General features: G+C 47.5%; 1 protein-coding gene across 1 annotated transcript in view; it reads right to left on the bottom strand.

The window, feature by feature from the left end:
* Position 1: 1 nt before the first annotated feature.
* ARG2 (arginase 2) overlaps positions 2-15,057 on the bottom strand; it is a 31,647-nt gene continuing 16,591 nt past the window's right edge. The window contains exons 3-8 of the mRNA XM_064143846.1: positions 11,100-11,277; positions 9,481-9,640; positions 3,380-3,474; positions 2,708-2,812; positions 1,218-1,354; positions 2-325 (exon numbers count right to left, since the gene is read on the bottom strand). Of these exons, the coding sequence (XP_063999916.1) occupies positions 120-325; positions 1,218-1,354; positions 2,708-2,812; positions 3,380-3,474; positions 9,481-9,640; positions 11,100-11,277 (881 nt within the window). The 3' untranslated portion in view covers positions 2-119. The remainder of the gene's footprint in view (positions 326-1,217; positions 1,355-2,707; positions 2,813-3,379; positions 3,475-9,480; positions 9,641-11,099; positions 11,278-15,057) is intronic.

Below are 15,057 nucleotides of genomic sequence, written 5' to 3'. Positions count from 1 at the left end.
CTCAGTGGAAAATCTAGTTTATTTAAAAATTGAGAAGGTAACAGTGTTTGCCAAATGTTGACACGTCCACTCAAGTGCCTCAGCAGAGCTCTGTAATGTCCAGTATACCCTTTGGGCTCTTAAATCCTCACTTGCTCTTCGCTGTCAGATTCATCTGGAGAACTGGGTGTTGGGAGTTCGTCAAAGGCAGCCTGTGGTCCTACCCTTGTCTGCCCAAAGCACGTTGCTATCACATCGATTGCCAGACTAGCAGTTGCTTTCACTTCCTCTTGAGAAGCTCCAAGCAGTGGATTGACTTCAACCATGTCTACAGCTGAAAGCATTCCTGTGAAAATGATTTACAGCTTTGTTACTGTGAAATAGAGTAAAAGAGTTCTAACAGGATTTCTATTGCAGCCTTTCAGTCATTGCAGCAAGTCTGACATTTGAACTTATCACCTACTCTGCCAAGTAAAATTGGCTCAAGTGAGGGATGAGGTTATCATCCATAGAAGCAAGGGTGTTTTCAGTTTGGTTTCTTTGTTATATTATTCCTACCTGATTTGTTCTTGCTTTTAGCATGCAGGAAAACTAAGTTTGATGGTGCATCTACACATAGGTTTTTAATCTTGTTTTCTCCCAGTCAAAAAATCAGGGGATACAAGAGTCTCAACCTAGTTTTTGCTATCCTACCTGTAACTCTGTTAATAGACTCTTAATCTGAGTGGGTTTGTTTCTTTTTATTCTCCATTTCACTGCAGATACCTTATTGTTTAAACACATTCAGTAACAGCTCCATGGTATAAGGAGGAAATTCCTCATTGAATCAGATGCAGCATCTACTTAGCGAAAGCTTGATTTGTTAGCCTTGAATCCTAGGAATGGAATTTCAAACTGTTTAAAATGGATTGCATCCATTGCTTTTACTCCAGATGTCCATTTTCAGATCTTGCCTCTTGTGTTTAGGAATAGGGGACAGTATTATGCAGGAAAATGAAATCAGTGTTGGCATTATTATGTATTTATTTATGGTAAGTTGAAGCTGTTGATGGTTAAGCTGCTATCAACATCCAGGATGCTACCCAACCATAGGACTTCTTTCCCTTACTGAAGGTTGGATTAACTTCACAGGCACCTTAGCTTTGAGTACATGGATCATACTGCACAGGAAAAACATAACCAGTATGAGCATGTTTCTCTTGTCCTTGCTTAATCCCATACTGCTGGTCAGCTCTTACCTGTGTTGTGTATCTCCTCTGTGATGTACATGCCTTCTCTGTAGGTTAATCCACCTAGAACAGGAGTCCCAGTGGCTGGAGCCAGCGAGGGGTCAAAAGCATCAATGTCAAAACTCAGGTGAAGTGGTCTCTGTCTCCTGAGACAGAATAAAACAAGAGGAGCAATTTCAGAACCTTTTTTTTTTTGCTATATGTATCTATGATCAGCAAAAGCAGCAGCATGCTTCCCAGTGCTAAAGGTGCCCCCTAAGTTCCATACAATGCCTCACATATGTGGGGAAAGGACTTGTAAAATTGCTTTACCTACATCTGCACTCTGAAATGCCTCTTAGCTCAGAACTTTCTCCAGTACATACTGGGAAAACAGAAGTTTGTCTTTCAGTTTCACTGAGCAGCCACTCAGGTATGATTTGGCTGAAGCATCTTACCTGGTAGTCATCTCTGTAGTTGGAATAATGTATATGACATCACTCAGCCTATTATACAGGAAGCCAGGGTGAATAGGGTGAAAAGCTGAACCATTGATTTGTATGGCACCGAGGAAGCACCCAGCTGGAGGATTTTGTAGACAGCTCACCAAGATAAATCAGACATTCTGCATTTTCAGGGCAATAGTTGGAAGGCTGCCTCCAAACTCTTTCATATGCAGTCTTACACAGCAAAGCTAAGGACAGTCTCAGATGTGAAATGTTAGTTACTTTCTACATGAAGTCTGGCAAGCAAAGACAGCTTAAATTAGACACTGCTTGCCAGTGGATGAGCTGTTTTAAGGTAGACTTAATGGAGATGCTCAGGTGGGAGAAGTCACTGGATTAGCAACTTGATTTGGCAGAGGTGCAGCTGGGAAGGATGAAGCACATCTTCTGATACAACACACACCCAGGTACACAGACCTTGTTATCCTTATGGGGCTTTGTTCTATCCTGGGGTGAGAGGTTAGCCTTCTAACTCTGATCTTCTCCCTGTGTCCCCAAACTAGCATGATGTGCTGGCTGCTCTGCTTCCCCTACCAGCAAAGGCTTCAGTATTGAACTTAAGGGAGTAGTTCCATTGAACTAAATTGGCAGCTGTCATCAGGCCAGCCTATGTGGAGCCCAGGCTAAGGAGGAAGCCATCAAATGCTTCTACCTCATGTACTAACAGCTGAATTCAAATTACTGTATACATTCTTTAAGTAGAAGGTATACTCTAGGCTCTTGAGGAGATTCAAATGTCCTGTCAAACTGCAACAAAATGTAGAATTCCATGAGAAACAGAACAAATCATATAAAGCAAAGCCCCAGCTGTAGTGACCAAAACACTCTGAAATGGTTCCAGTTCAAGATTTGGAAGTCAACAACTGAAGTTGGTGTTAAGGCTGCTGTTTGCTGGACAGTATCACAGTTCTCTTGGGCCACCTCACATCAAAAGTGACCTTCATTTAACTAACTTCCAGGAAAGCAGATGCTCAAATGGACAAGAGTAGTTTGTATCAACTAATAGTTTGTTACCTGCCCATCAGTTGCTCAAATGTTCTTTCCATAACTTTCTGAATTCCCAGGCGATCAATATCCCTCGTGGAGAAGTATTGGATGTCATAGTTCTTCAAAATATAGCTGGTAAATGGAACAAAAAAATCATTCCTGGCACAAGCTTAAATCTAGTGGACTTTTGTAGATGTTCACAAAGCTAAGAGAGAGATGTCGAGACACTGGAAGGTGTCCAGAGAAGGGAGATGAAGCTGGTGAGGGGCCTGGAGCACAGCCCTGCGAGGAAAGGCTGAGGGAGCTGGGGGTGTGCAGCCTGCAGAAGAGGGGGCTCAGGGCAGAGCTCATTGCTGTCTACAGCTACCTGAAGGGAGGTTGTAGCCAGATGGGGTTGGGCTCTTCTACCAGGCACCCAGCACCAGAACAAGGGGACACAGTCTCAAGTTGTGCCAGGGGAGGTCTAGGCTGGATGTTAGGAGGAAGTTGTTGGCAGAGAGATTGGCATTGGAATGGGCTGCCCAGGGAGGTGGTGGAGTTGTTATGCCTTGAGGTGTTGAAGCCGAGCCTGGATGAGGCACTTAGTGCCATGGTCTGGTTGACTGGGACAGGGCAGGGTGCTAGGTCGGGCTGGATGGACTCAGATGTTTCTTCCAACCTGGCTGATTCTGTGATTCTAAGTCTTTTAAATCAACTTACTATTCAGCAGGATCCACGTCCCTCAAACCAATGTACACAATATCAGATGCTGAAAGGCATGGCTTTAGCCAGGAGAAGCCAGGAAGCTGTGGTACCTGCAAGCAAAAGTTTGGTATCAGGTTAGCTTAATCACAAAACTGTTTACTGCCTCCCTCAAAACCTTGTGTTTATAGCATCTGTATAAACAGAGAAACTTTAGTAGTGGAGAGTTTAGCTTCTTAGTTTAATCAGCTCTTACAGTTCTTGTACTATTTTCCTTCCTTGAGTTGAATGGTAGTGGATGAAGTTTAACTTCTCTACATTTTCCAGTTTGAAAAGAAGGAACAAGAAGCCCAAATCCACAAGCATCAGTGTAAGGGGCATGATAAGAAACCAGATACCCAGATGTAGATCACTTCCAAAGTGCATTTAATAGTAACCCTATGTGACTTACTCTGTACATCATACTGAAATGGAAGAATAAAAACAAAGGCATCTGCATCACTGTAGGAGAGTCACCAAAAAGCCATGCCAGCTTTGTTGCAAAACCAGTGTTAAACAAATCCACTATGGGAAGGGAAAAAAAAGAACAAATCCCCTGAGCGTGGCACATGAGCTACACCATTCTGATTGTTAATGTGTGACTGAAGAAAGCAGGTCTGGGACAGCAAATGAAAACGATGAGGTCATCATTGTCTCAGCTTTGATAATTAAGTATTCACAAGTGTAAAAGTCCTTCAGTTACTAATAACTGCTGATTTTAGGAGTGCTTTAAATTAATTCAAATTTGTCTTCTTCCTATCCCAGCTTTGAAAATGGCTACAGCCAACACAGCTGTCGAGCAGCACGAAGGTTTTGTTCCCTTCTCACACTTCTCAATTACTAACTCTATTCTAGTTACAGCATTTGGATTTGTTTTTAAAGGCTAACACACCCACAGGACTGCATTTCATTACATTTGACATTAAATAAGCACATGTTGGATGAGCCTTGAGTGACCTGTTCTAGTGGGAGGTGTCCCTGCCTATTGTGAGAGGTTGGAACTGGGTGAGCTTTGAGGTCACTTCCAACCTAAACCATTCTATGATTCTGTGTCAAACTCTGGGGAAATGACCTGAAACCTTTCTGATCAGTGACCTGAAGCAGTCATGAAGTAGGATAACTGAATTGGAGACATCAGGAAAAGTAAATCAGGTGTCAGAAAAGATGCTGAATCTGCAAAACCCATCACCATAGCATAAGTCAAGTGTAGCAGTGATAATGCTGCCAGCTACTCTCTAATATCTCTGATGGAGAAGATGTAACACTGTCATTTTTAATTATAACACTTGCTGTCTAAATAAAGACAATGGAATGGAATGGAATGGAATGCCTGAACCTCCTTGGGCAGGTTCTGCTTTGATTCTGTTGCAATAGAAGAGGAGCTGCTCACAGTAAAGACAAGCAGGGATCAAAAAAAGACACTGGCATTCTCACATGGCAAGTTATCGATAGACATTTGAGAGCCTGAATGGTTCCAAGAGCCCTGACACTAATGCTTGGTTTGAGGAATGAAGTCAAAGGGTTCCACAGGCTGTTTTTGAAAGCCTGAGTGCCACTTAGCCCTGAGGAATCATAGAATCAACCAAGTTGGAAGAGACCTCCAAGATCATCCAGTCCAACCTAGCACCCAGCCCTGTCCAGTCAACCAGCCCATGGCACTAAGTGCCCCAGCCAGGCTCGGCTTCAACACCTCCAGGCACAGCGACTCCACCACCTCCCTGGGCAGCCCATTCCAATGCCAATCACTCTCTCTGACAACAGCTTCCTAGACCTGCTGTGGCACAGCTTGAGACTGTGTCCCCTTGTTCTGTTGCTGGTTGCCTGGCAGAAGAGACCAACCCCACCTGGCTACAGCCTCCCTTAGTTGTAGACAGCAATGAGGTCTGCCCTGAGCCTCTTCTTCTGCAGGCTGCACACCCCCAGCTCCCTCAGCCTCTCCTCACAGGGCTGTGCTCCAGGCCCCTCCCCAGCCTTGCTGCCCTTCTCTGGACACCTTCCAGCACCTCAGCATCTCTCCTGAATTGCGGAGCCCAGAACTGGACACAGCACTCAAGGGGTGGCCTGACCAGTGTTGAGTACAGGGGTACAAGGTCTTCTCTGGTCCTGCTGGCCACACTGTTGCTGATCCAGGCCAAGGTGCCATTGGCTCTCCTGCCCACCTGGGCACACTGCTGCCTCATCTTCAGCTACTCTCTACTAGCACCCTCTCTGCCTGGCTGCTCTCAGCCATTCTGTCCCCAGCCTGTAGCACTGCTTGGGGTGGTGGCAATGCTCCTGTGATGCTAACTGGACACACAAGGAGCAGCTGACAGCCTGTGAATGGGCTGTGCAAGCAGCACAGTGACCTGGCCAAATGCTTTGTGTCACTGCTATCCTTTGTGTTTTCTGCTACGTGGGGACACTTAATTCAGTAGAACATTGACCAAGCTCATTAGCCCTGGGTACATAGGCAGCTCTGAAAATGAGTAACACCTACACTGAGGGACTTGAAACAGCTCTGTGGAGTTCTTAGCAGTTGATCTAATTTGAGCAGTTGCTGCCACATCAATTCCCCAAGGTTATGTTGTGGCAGGACAGCTGTTGGTAGGGTCAGAGAGTGAACAAGGGCTTGATGGGTCTCAAACTAACCAAGCAGCCAGCGCTCCTCACGCGGCTCACAGGCGATCCCACACAAGGTTACAGCAACTAAATTAAGTAGCTGGCCTGGAGCCAAGAACAGTCTAAACAGACTGTGCCACCAAGTGACATGTGTGTTACCATACCACTCCTGTCTCGGCCTCTTGATGGGGGATGAAGAGCATGGAGCCTAGAGATGCTGGAAGAGCAGTACCAGTTAGTAGAGAGGAGCAATGAATCAGAAAGCTAAAATGTAAGCATGCAGGCAGTTTTGCCCTCTTTTTAGATCCCCTGAGAGGCTGTTGGTAAATTCATTCTGGTTCTACAACACAATTTAGACAGGGAGCCAAGTGCTGTATAGCCTTCCCAAAGGTATTGCAGGTCACACCAAGCTAGGAGCAGGTGTGGATCTGTTGCAAGATAGGAGAGCCCTGCAGAGGGACCTTGCCAGGCTGGATGGGTGGGCAGAGGCCAATGGGGTGACATTTAACAAGGTCAAGTGCAGGGTTCTACACTTGGGCCACAACAACTCCAAGCAGGACTACAAGCTGGGGACAGAGTGGCTGAGAGCAGTCAGGTGGCGAGGGCCCTGGGAGCGCTGGTAGAGAGTAGCCAAAGATGAGGCAGCAGTGTGCCCAGGTGGGCAGGAGAGCCAATGGCATCCTGGTCTGGATCAGGAGCAGTGTGGCCAGCAGGACCAGGGAGGTTCTTCTGTCCCTGTACTCAACACTGCTCAGGCCACCCCTTGAGTGCTGTGTCCAGTTCTGGGCTCCTTAATTCAAGAGAGATGTTGAGGTGCTGGAAGGTGTCCAGAGAAGGGCAATGAAGCTGGTGAGAGGCCTGGAACACAAACCCTATGAGGAGAGGCTGAGGGAGCTGGGGGTGTGCAGCCTGGAGAAGAAAAGGCTCAAGGGTGACCTCATTGCTGTCCACAACTCCCTGAAGGGAGGCTGTAGCCAGGTGGGGTTTGTCTCTTCTGCCAAGCAACCAGCAACAGAACAAGGGGACACAGTCTCAAGCTGTGCCAGAGCAGGTCTAGGCTGGATGTTACAAGGAAGCTGTTGGCAGAGAGAGTGATTGGCATTGGAATGAGCTGCCCAGGGAGGTGGTGGAGTCACCATCCCTGGAGGTGTTGAAGCAAAGCCTGGCTGGGGCACTTAGTGCCATGGTCTGGTTGACTGGATAGGACTGGGTGCTGGGTTGGACTGGATGATCCTGGAGGTTTCTTCAAACCTGATTGATTCTATTATTACAGTGGTGTGATTGTTACCCAGAGAGACAGGTTGGTGAAATGTTGAGAGTCCACCCAGAGAAGCATACAGACAAAGGTCTGTCACTGTGGGGAGGGACTGCTCTAAAACCACAGCAAGAGTGAAAGCAAGGAAGGAGCTACAGGGCTCAAGACAAAAATCTCTTGCACTGCTACACGAATATGCCTCTTGAGAGAAGCAAAGAGCAATGGGTTAGTTTGAGAAAGAAGCAGTTCTTAGCAAGAATGTAGTAGGCTTCTTACTGGTGGTAGTTTTAGATTCCAAGAGAACCTTTGCAAAGCAATAAAGGAGGCCAGTCATGTTTTGGTCCCGTTATCATCCTGACTGGATGAGAGCAAGCCACGTACACCTGCTCACACACAGAGGCTCCCTCCAGTGGGGCAGATGTTTCTGCATGAGCTTCCTGACAGCTTGAGACTTCTCATAACCAGCACCACACTCAAGCAATTCACCTCTCAGTGTAGGCTAATCTTAATCTGCCTTCACTACTGCTGTCAGCAAGGGGCTTGCTCCCCTACTGACCACAGAAACCTCCCAGTATTCTTTTTGTAGCTCTAAACCAAATTACACCTGCTTTGCTGAGAAGCTGTTGGTTCATTCTGGTTCTACATCACAGTTTAGACAATTCAGACAAAGAGCCAGGGCCCGGCAGAGTAGAAATCAATGATGTATCCACAGAAAGCCAGTTAAATATCTTTGTCTTACTGCTGTCTTATTCTGCTTTTCTTCTCCTTCCACAACTGTCAGAGAACTTGGCTTTATTCTGTCCTCCCAAGACATAAACAGTTCACCTTAGGTGAGCTCTGAGATTTCCAAAATGGTCTCTTGCTTCTGTCTCTCCTGCAGAAGTAGGTGCAGTTGCCCCCCAAAAATCACCCCCTTCAACTTGCAGCAATAAACTACAACCACAGTAACCTTTTTTCCTGACCTCATGTCCTGTGAGTACTTCAGGAAGCCTCATTCATTCTGCACTTCTTTGGGAATTCCTAACACATTTGCAGAAACCATACCAAAATTATTAGGAAGGGTGAAGGTACAAAGGAGTGCTGGCTTGGGGGTGGAGTTTGTTCAAAACAATGTGCAGGAGAAAAGGAGAAGGGTGTTACCAGATGACACCAGTCTTGCTGTGCCAAGCAGATACTAAAACAATGCCATCTTCAACAGCCACGAAGGCATTAGTCATCCTCAGACTTACTCAGGAGAGGCATATTTCCATCCATACACCACCCCCCCAAACATTGTTACAAAAAGGAAAAGAACCTCAAGAGAAATGACTGGCAGTGCAAAGAGCCTGAATAAAAATAGTCAGGTTTTCTACAGCTCCAGCATCCACATCCCAGGCTGCAGTTGCTAACCCTGCTCCCAGCTTGAGCAGAAGCAGATTGTCATATCTAGGTTGCTACTGCAAAGGCCTCTGCTGATAACAAGACTATTTAACAGGTTGTCCTCCTTGTCTCCCCCAGGAGACACAGTTTGCAGCTAAGCCAAAAAGGGCTTTAGGTCAACTTATTGTTTAGCATCTTGACAGTAGTAAACCAGCTGTGCACATCCATGTGCCCCAGTAAGCAGCTCTCTTGGATAATCTGACCTCTTTCCCAAATAAAGACTATCTCTTTAAAAGCACCCTGCAAGCTCTTCTGATTGGTAATATTTGCCAGTGGAGCCTGACCCAGAGCAGCCAGTTAAGAGAGCTCATGCAGGAACAGCCCTGTCAGGCCCCAAGGTTGTCAAAACATGGAAAAGCCAAACTAAGCTGAAGAAACGTGCAAAGTATGTTACTGGAGGTGAGCTCAGCACAGCTCTCACAGGCTGGGCTGGGGGGAGGTTCCCTCTTGTGCTCAGTTGGTAGAACTGCTGCCATTGCACAGCGACAGCACCAGCTCCACTCATCACACTGCAACGGCACCGTGGGCAGCTGCTGCATGCACCTTATGTGGACTCTGGCTTTCTGCACAACTCACAGGAGTGCTAGCAGTAAGAAAAGCTTTTCCTCCTTGTTTCCAAGTGTGTGTGCTTGCAGATGTACAGGTGGGTTCCCACACATGCCAGCAGAGGTGCCTGTGATGCACACAAGTGACAGGAATTCTTACCTGCACTCAAGTAAAAGGGCAGCTTTTGCAGCAGGTGGGAAAGCAGCTCACAGTAAAATGCTCAGAAGATTCGATGTAGGCAAATGTACAAGCAGGTACTTACTTTATCTTGGAGCTCTCTCAAGAGAAATGAAAGAGGTTGTCCATGGAGGCTTCCAGACTGAGTTGTGAGAGGGGTGTTGATATCAGCATGTGCATCCACCCAGATGACACCAAGGTGTGGGCACTGCCGCGCGTGGCCACTGACAGAACCAAGCGCCAAGCTGCAAGCACAGTAGCAAAATACTTACTCACCATTTCTGCTTCAGAACAACTGCAAGGACAGTGGGAGCTGGCAGTGTGAGTGCAGCCCAGACAGCAACCCTGTGCTGGGCTGCAGCAAGAGCAGTGTGGCCAGCAGGGCAAGGGAGGGGATTCTACCCTTTGGCTCTCCTCAGACCCCACCTGCAGTCCTGTGTGCAGTTCTGGAGCCCCCAACACAAGAAGGACATGGAACTATTGGGGTGAGTCCAGAGGAGGCCATGAAGATGCAGCTCTGCTATGAGGACAGACTACAAGAGTTGGGGTTCTGCAGCCTGGAGAAAAGACGGCTTCGAGGAGACTTTACAGTAGCCTTCCAGTATCTGAAGCTATCAGAATCTACAGGAGGGCTGAGGAGGGACTATTTACAAGATCTTGTAATGACAGGACAAAGGGTAATGAGTTTAAAGCGGCAGAGGGGAGATTGAAGCTGGATGTTAGGAAGAAATTGTTTGTAGTGAGGGTGGTGAGACACTGGCACAGGCTGCCCAGGGAGACTGTGGAGCTCAGAAGCACAGAATGTGATCTTTGATTACATTCTGTGCTCCACAACCTCCCTGGAGGTGTTCAAGGCCAGGTTGGATGAGGCCTTGAGCACCCTGTTCTAGTGAGAGGTGTCCCTGCCTATGTTGGGGGGTTGGAACTGGCTGAGCTTTGAGGTCTCTTCCAACCTAAACCATTCTCTGATTTTAAGTCTCTGCAGTGGCAGTCAGTGCACCAGACAGCTGTGACAAAGGGCACATCCCTTTGTCACACATGACATGCTGCTATCATGGTATCATAAGACTACAAGTAACTCTACAAGAAGACCATATCAGTACTGACAGATGAGAAGCTCCTTGCACTTGTCCTACCTCCAAATGATCTCTTAGACATCCTAGTGCATTCACTAAATTCTTCTCTACAGCCATTTCTATTCCAGTCCTGACACAACCCCCACAATTCATTCTTATGTGCCTAGTGTTCAACCACTTCTCAGACCAAAGGTCAGTGAAAAAGAGAAGAAACAGATTCACGTGGTAAAGATACATTACAAAATGACCTACATGCAGGCATTACAAACCTATCCTAAGAGCTGACCCCTTTGAGAGCTGAGGGGCGAATGAGATGCACATCATCAAAGGAACTACAACAGTTCATCAGTTACACCTGATGATGTAAACTTCTCCAAACAGGAAAACCTCTTTTCTGCTGTCTGCAGATCACAGAGCAGTCTGGGCTGAGGCAGTACTCTCAGGTCAGGATGTTGTATCTGTCCCTGTTACATCTCAAAAGCCTGAGCAGTAAAGTACTGCTGCCTTCTGGTGCTGCCAGGAAGTGACCCCAAGCTGCTCCCACCCATCCCCTGAGTTAATTACATTCTTACACTCCCCAGTGTCAATCTGCAGCGTGCACCATTCATTGCTTTCTACTTCATCTCACCTGTGGTCACCTCCTATTGTCACACAGCTGTGTCCAGCGGCTACTGCTCTGCTTACAGCATCGGCCAGAATCTGGCTGGCCAAACCCACCGACCGTGGGTATAAGATCAGGTTGTTGTACAGTTCATCGTTTGGAACTTGAGTGAAATTCAGATCTCCAAAGTCGTACACTTGGCATCCTGCAAACACAGCAGCAAGAGGAGAAAGTGAGGTGCTTAGATAAGGGCTCAGGGAAACGCTCAAAGCATGACCTCCTGACAAAAGCAGCTGGACAGGCGCAAAAGGAAGGAGGGGAGGGGAGGGGAGTCGTTTGGCTGCTTGCATGCCCTCGCAAAGAGCTGCCTCACCTTACAGACTGCAACAGTTAGAACAGTGCTGTGGCTTTGATTTGGGGCTGAGATACGATAACCACAGCAAGTCACCCACCAAAGCCTGGCTTTTCTAAACCAGGTCTTGGCAAGTGTGACACCAAAGGGCTGTGCCCTCTCCCTTGCCCGTTAGCTCCCAGGCAGCATTCAACAAGCTCAGCTGCTCAAAGATGCCTAGGACTGCACCTCTCCTCCTCACAGCCATCCACCATTCTCAAGCTCAGGACCGAAGTGACAAAGTTACCAATAATGGACATTTTATTGCAGTACTTCCAGGCAACTCCACGAAGGATGTGCTAGAGCTCAGTTAAGGGAACCAGTCTGATTTTCTTAATGCAAGACATCCTAGAAGGCACTGTAATTTGGGGACTTTGGTCTCAACCTGGTAGGAGAGCCTCTTGTTGCCAATTACAATTTAACTGTCTGTTGAAGCCTGACAACCTTCTGGGTCGAAGACTTGGCTGCTCCTAAGATGTATTTCTATGTACTTAGAAAAGGAGTTACTTCCCACCTGGCTGATTCTATGATTCTACTTCACAGATGAGGAAACAAGGGAACACTTTTGAGCATTGTTTCCCCTCCTCCACCCAACTGGGAACGTATTTCTTAATTTGCTGCACGTAAAAATCATAGAATCAAGCAGGTTGGAAGAGACCTCCAAGCTCATCCAGTCCAACCTAGCACCCAGCCCTAGCCAGTCAACCAGACCATGGCACTAAGTGCCTCACCCAGGCTTTGCTTGAACACCTCCAGGGATGGTAATTCTCTTTCATACACACTCTAGAGCTCACCCTTTGAGCCACTGCTGTCCATTAAATGCTTCCTTAACAGTCACAGGCGTTAAAACTTCCAGCAGTACTTCACAGGACAGAGCCTGTTTCAGATAGGCCTCTTGCTGTAGGCACTGAAGAGGACTGTAAAGGCCCCCAAGTATTTACAACTACATCAACAAGTGCCTTAATGAGTCAAGGCCACCCTCGATACCAGTCCTACCTGTCCCGTTTGGTTCTCTACACTGCAGTTCCAAGCACCCAGGCTTGAGCCTGACGTTTTGCCTGTAGCCATCCTTTGCCTGAGAGGGCAATTTGGAAAATTGAGGCAAGCAAGTAACACAGCTCAACAGCCCCCCTGGCTCTGGCAACGTGAATAAACAGCCCATCTGCAGCTCTGGGCTTCATTTCCATTAAGTCATTAGCCCAATCTAATGCCAGGTGTGATGCTTTGGGTGTTCCCTGCCCCCCCACACTTTGGAAGTCACCCAGACTAGACTCAGCTGGCTCTGGAAATTGAATGAAGCTTATATTTACAGCTTAGCATAATATACAAGCAGATATTTACAGTATATACAGAAATGTACAAGTTAAAAAGAAATACAGAAACACAACAGCCCTCCCAGAAACCTGAGTCCCCAGGAGGGGCTCCCAACTGCCCTTCCACCTTCTCCCACCCCTCTCAACCTTACCCCAGTGCCAAGGAAGGATGGAGGTTCGGCCAAGGGGTTAGGAAGCAAAGTGGATTAAAGAAATGGCAGAGAGGCTAGAGAGGGAGGGAATGCAGCTCAGAGCGCCCCAGCAGAAGTGCCTTATCTATGTTTTGATTCTTATACACCTCAGCAAGCCAATGAGCGAGGTAGACATCAGCCTTGTTTTCCTTCCCCAGCCTATAATCTAGTTCTTGTCACCAAAACATTCTAGCTGGCTTCAAACTAGCACACCTAGGAAACAGGCTCTGCATTTGCTTGGTGGAAACAACATAAAAGTAGCACTGGGAAAAAAAACAAAAGGCAGGCATGAGTTTATTGTTATTTCAAAAGGAGCTTTGCCTAGAGAAAAGGATGGAGGAAAATAGTGGAGTCACTCCTGAGAAGCAGGTGTGTGGGAAAGAGGCAGGTGTACTTTGAGTAGCAGGGGCACAGATGGTCCCGTCAGGGTATTTGCTAGGGGAGGACGCATCAGCTGAGCACAGCTGCTTGACAAAAGACTGAATAAATGTTGTCTCAGCAGCTCTGTGAGAAAACACAATGTCTGCAGAGACTTAAGCAGTGAGCAGCACTGTAATTACCCCTCCCGGGTTTTCAAAAGGCAACACAAAAGCGTTTTTATCCTCCCTTAGGCCAGCAGGATGATGGCTCTGGAATTCTGAGCCTGTTTTGTTGTGATTTGAAAGTGCTATCTGATCTCCTCTGACCATTAACTCCACCTTCTGCTTCAGTTTACTGCTCTACAGAACCAGAAAAAGGGTTGCAAGTCCTCAGACAGTCAATGAATGCCAAAATTCAGGTTTATTTTCCTCCTGCTGGGTGTCCTCCTGCAAGGCCACTTCTGAGTAGCAGCAGGCATTCAAGGTCTGGTGGAAGTGTGTGACTGTGCCTGGCAGGCAACTCTGGGAAGTAAAGCTTCAATACATGGCATCATTCAGTAGGCATCACAAGAGCTTCTGGAGATGCTGTGCAAGTTAATAACACCTCTGACATCTGTGGGAAGTAAATCCACAGCTGGGAGTTGTGTTCAGAGCGCATCAGAGTGGAAAGGAAGAAAGAACTGCCACATGTTTGGCTCTCTTCCAAAGCACACCACAGTATTTTTACCCAGTACAGGAAGAAAAAGAATTGCAGAAAATTAGATCATAGAACAAGTCAGGGTTGGAAGGGACCACAAGGATCATCTAGTTCCAAGCCCCCTGCCATGGGCAGGGACACACTACCCTAGATCAGGCTGGCCACAGCCTCCTTTTTTCACTGCACTCTCAGGAATCAGTCCAAACACATTCAAGTTACACTCAAGGCAAACCAAACATGGCAGATTCTAGCAAGCGTGGTTAGAGAAGTCTGAGTTCCAGAATGCCTTCTTCATCCTGCCTGCCTCCCAGTCCCCATATCATAGAATCGACCAGGTTGGAAGAGACCTCCAAGATCATCCAGTCCAACCTAGCACCCAGCCCTGTCCAGTCAACCAGACCATGGCACTAAGTGCCCCAGCCAAGCTTTGCTTCAACACCTCCAGGCACAGCGACTCCACCACCTCCCTGGGCAGCCCATTCCAATGCCAATCACTCTCTCTGGCAACAACTTCCTCCTAACATCCAGCCTAGACCTCCCCTGGCACAGCTTGAGACTGTGTCCCCTTGTTCTGTTGCTGGGTGCCTGGCAGAAGAGCCCAACCCCACCTGGCTACAGCCTCCCTTCAGGTAGCTGTAGACAGCAATGAGGTCTGCCCTGAGCTTCAGCTTCTGCAGGCTGCACACCCCCAGCTCCCTCAGCCTCTCCTCATAGGGTTTGTGTCCCAGGCCCCTCACCAGCTTTGTCACCCTTCTCTGGACACCTTCCCACACCTCAACATCTCTCTTGAATTGAGGAGCCCAGAACAGGACACAGCACTCAAGGTGTGGCCTGAGCAGTGCTGAGTACAGGGGCAGAAGAACCTCACTCATCCTGCTGGCCACACTGTTGCTGATCCAGGTAAGGCAACAGGACTTGCTTCAGCTTCCAAACAAAACATACATAGTTTACAATCACATCAGGTTCATTGAGCTTACAATGTGGGTAGGGAAGAGACAAATGGAGAGACACTTCTGAAGTCCACCATTCTGGGA

This window comes from Pogoniulus pusillus, chromosome 1, assembly GCF_015220805.1.
Source record: "Pogoniulus pusillus isolate bPogPus1 chromosome 1, bPogPus1.pri, whole genome shotgun sequence".
Taxonomy (NCBI): Eukaryota; Metazoa; Chordata; class Aves; order Piciformes; family Lybiidae; genus Pogoniulus; species Pogoniulus pusillus.
This window is presented reverse-complemented; position numbering and strand designations above follow the sequence as displayed.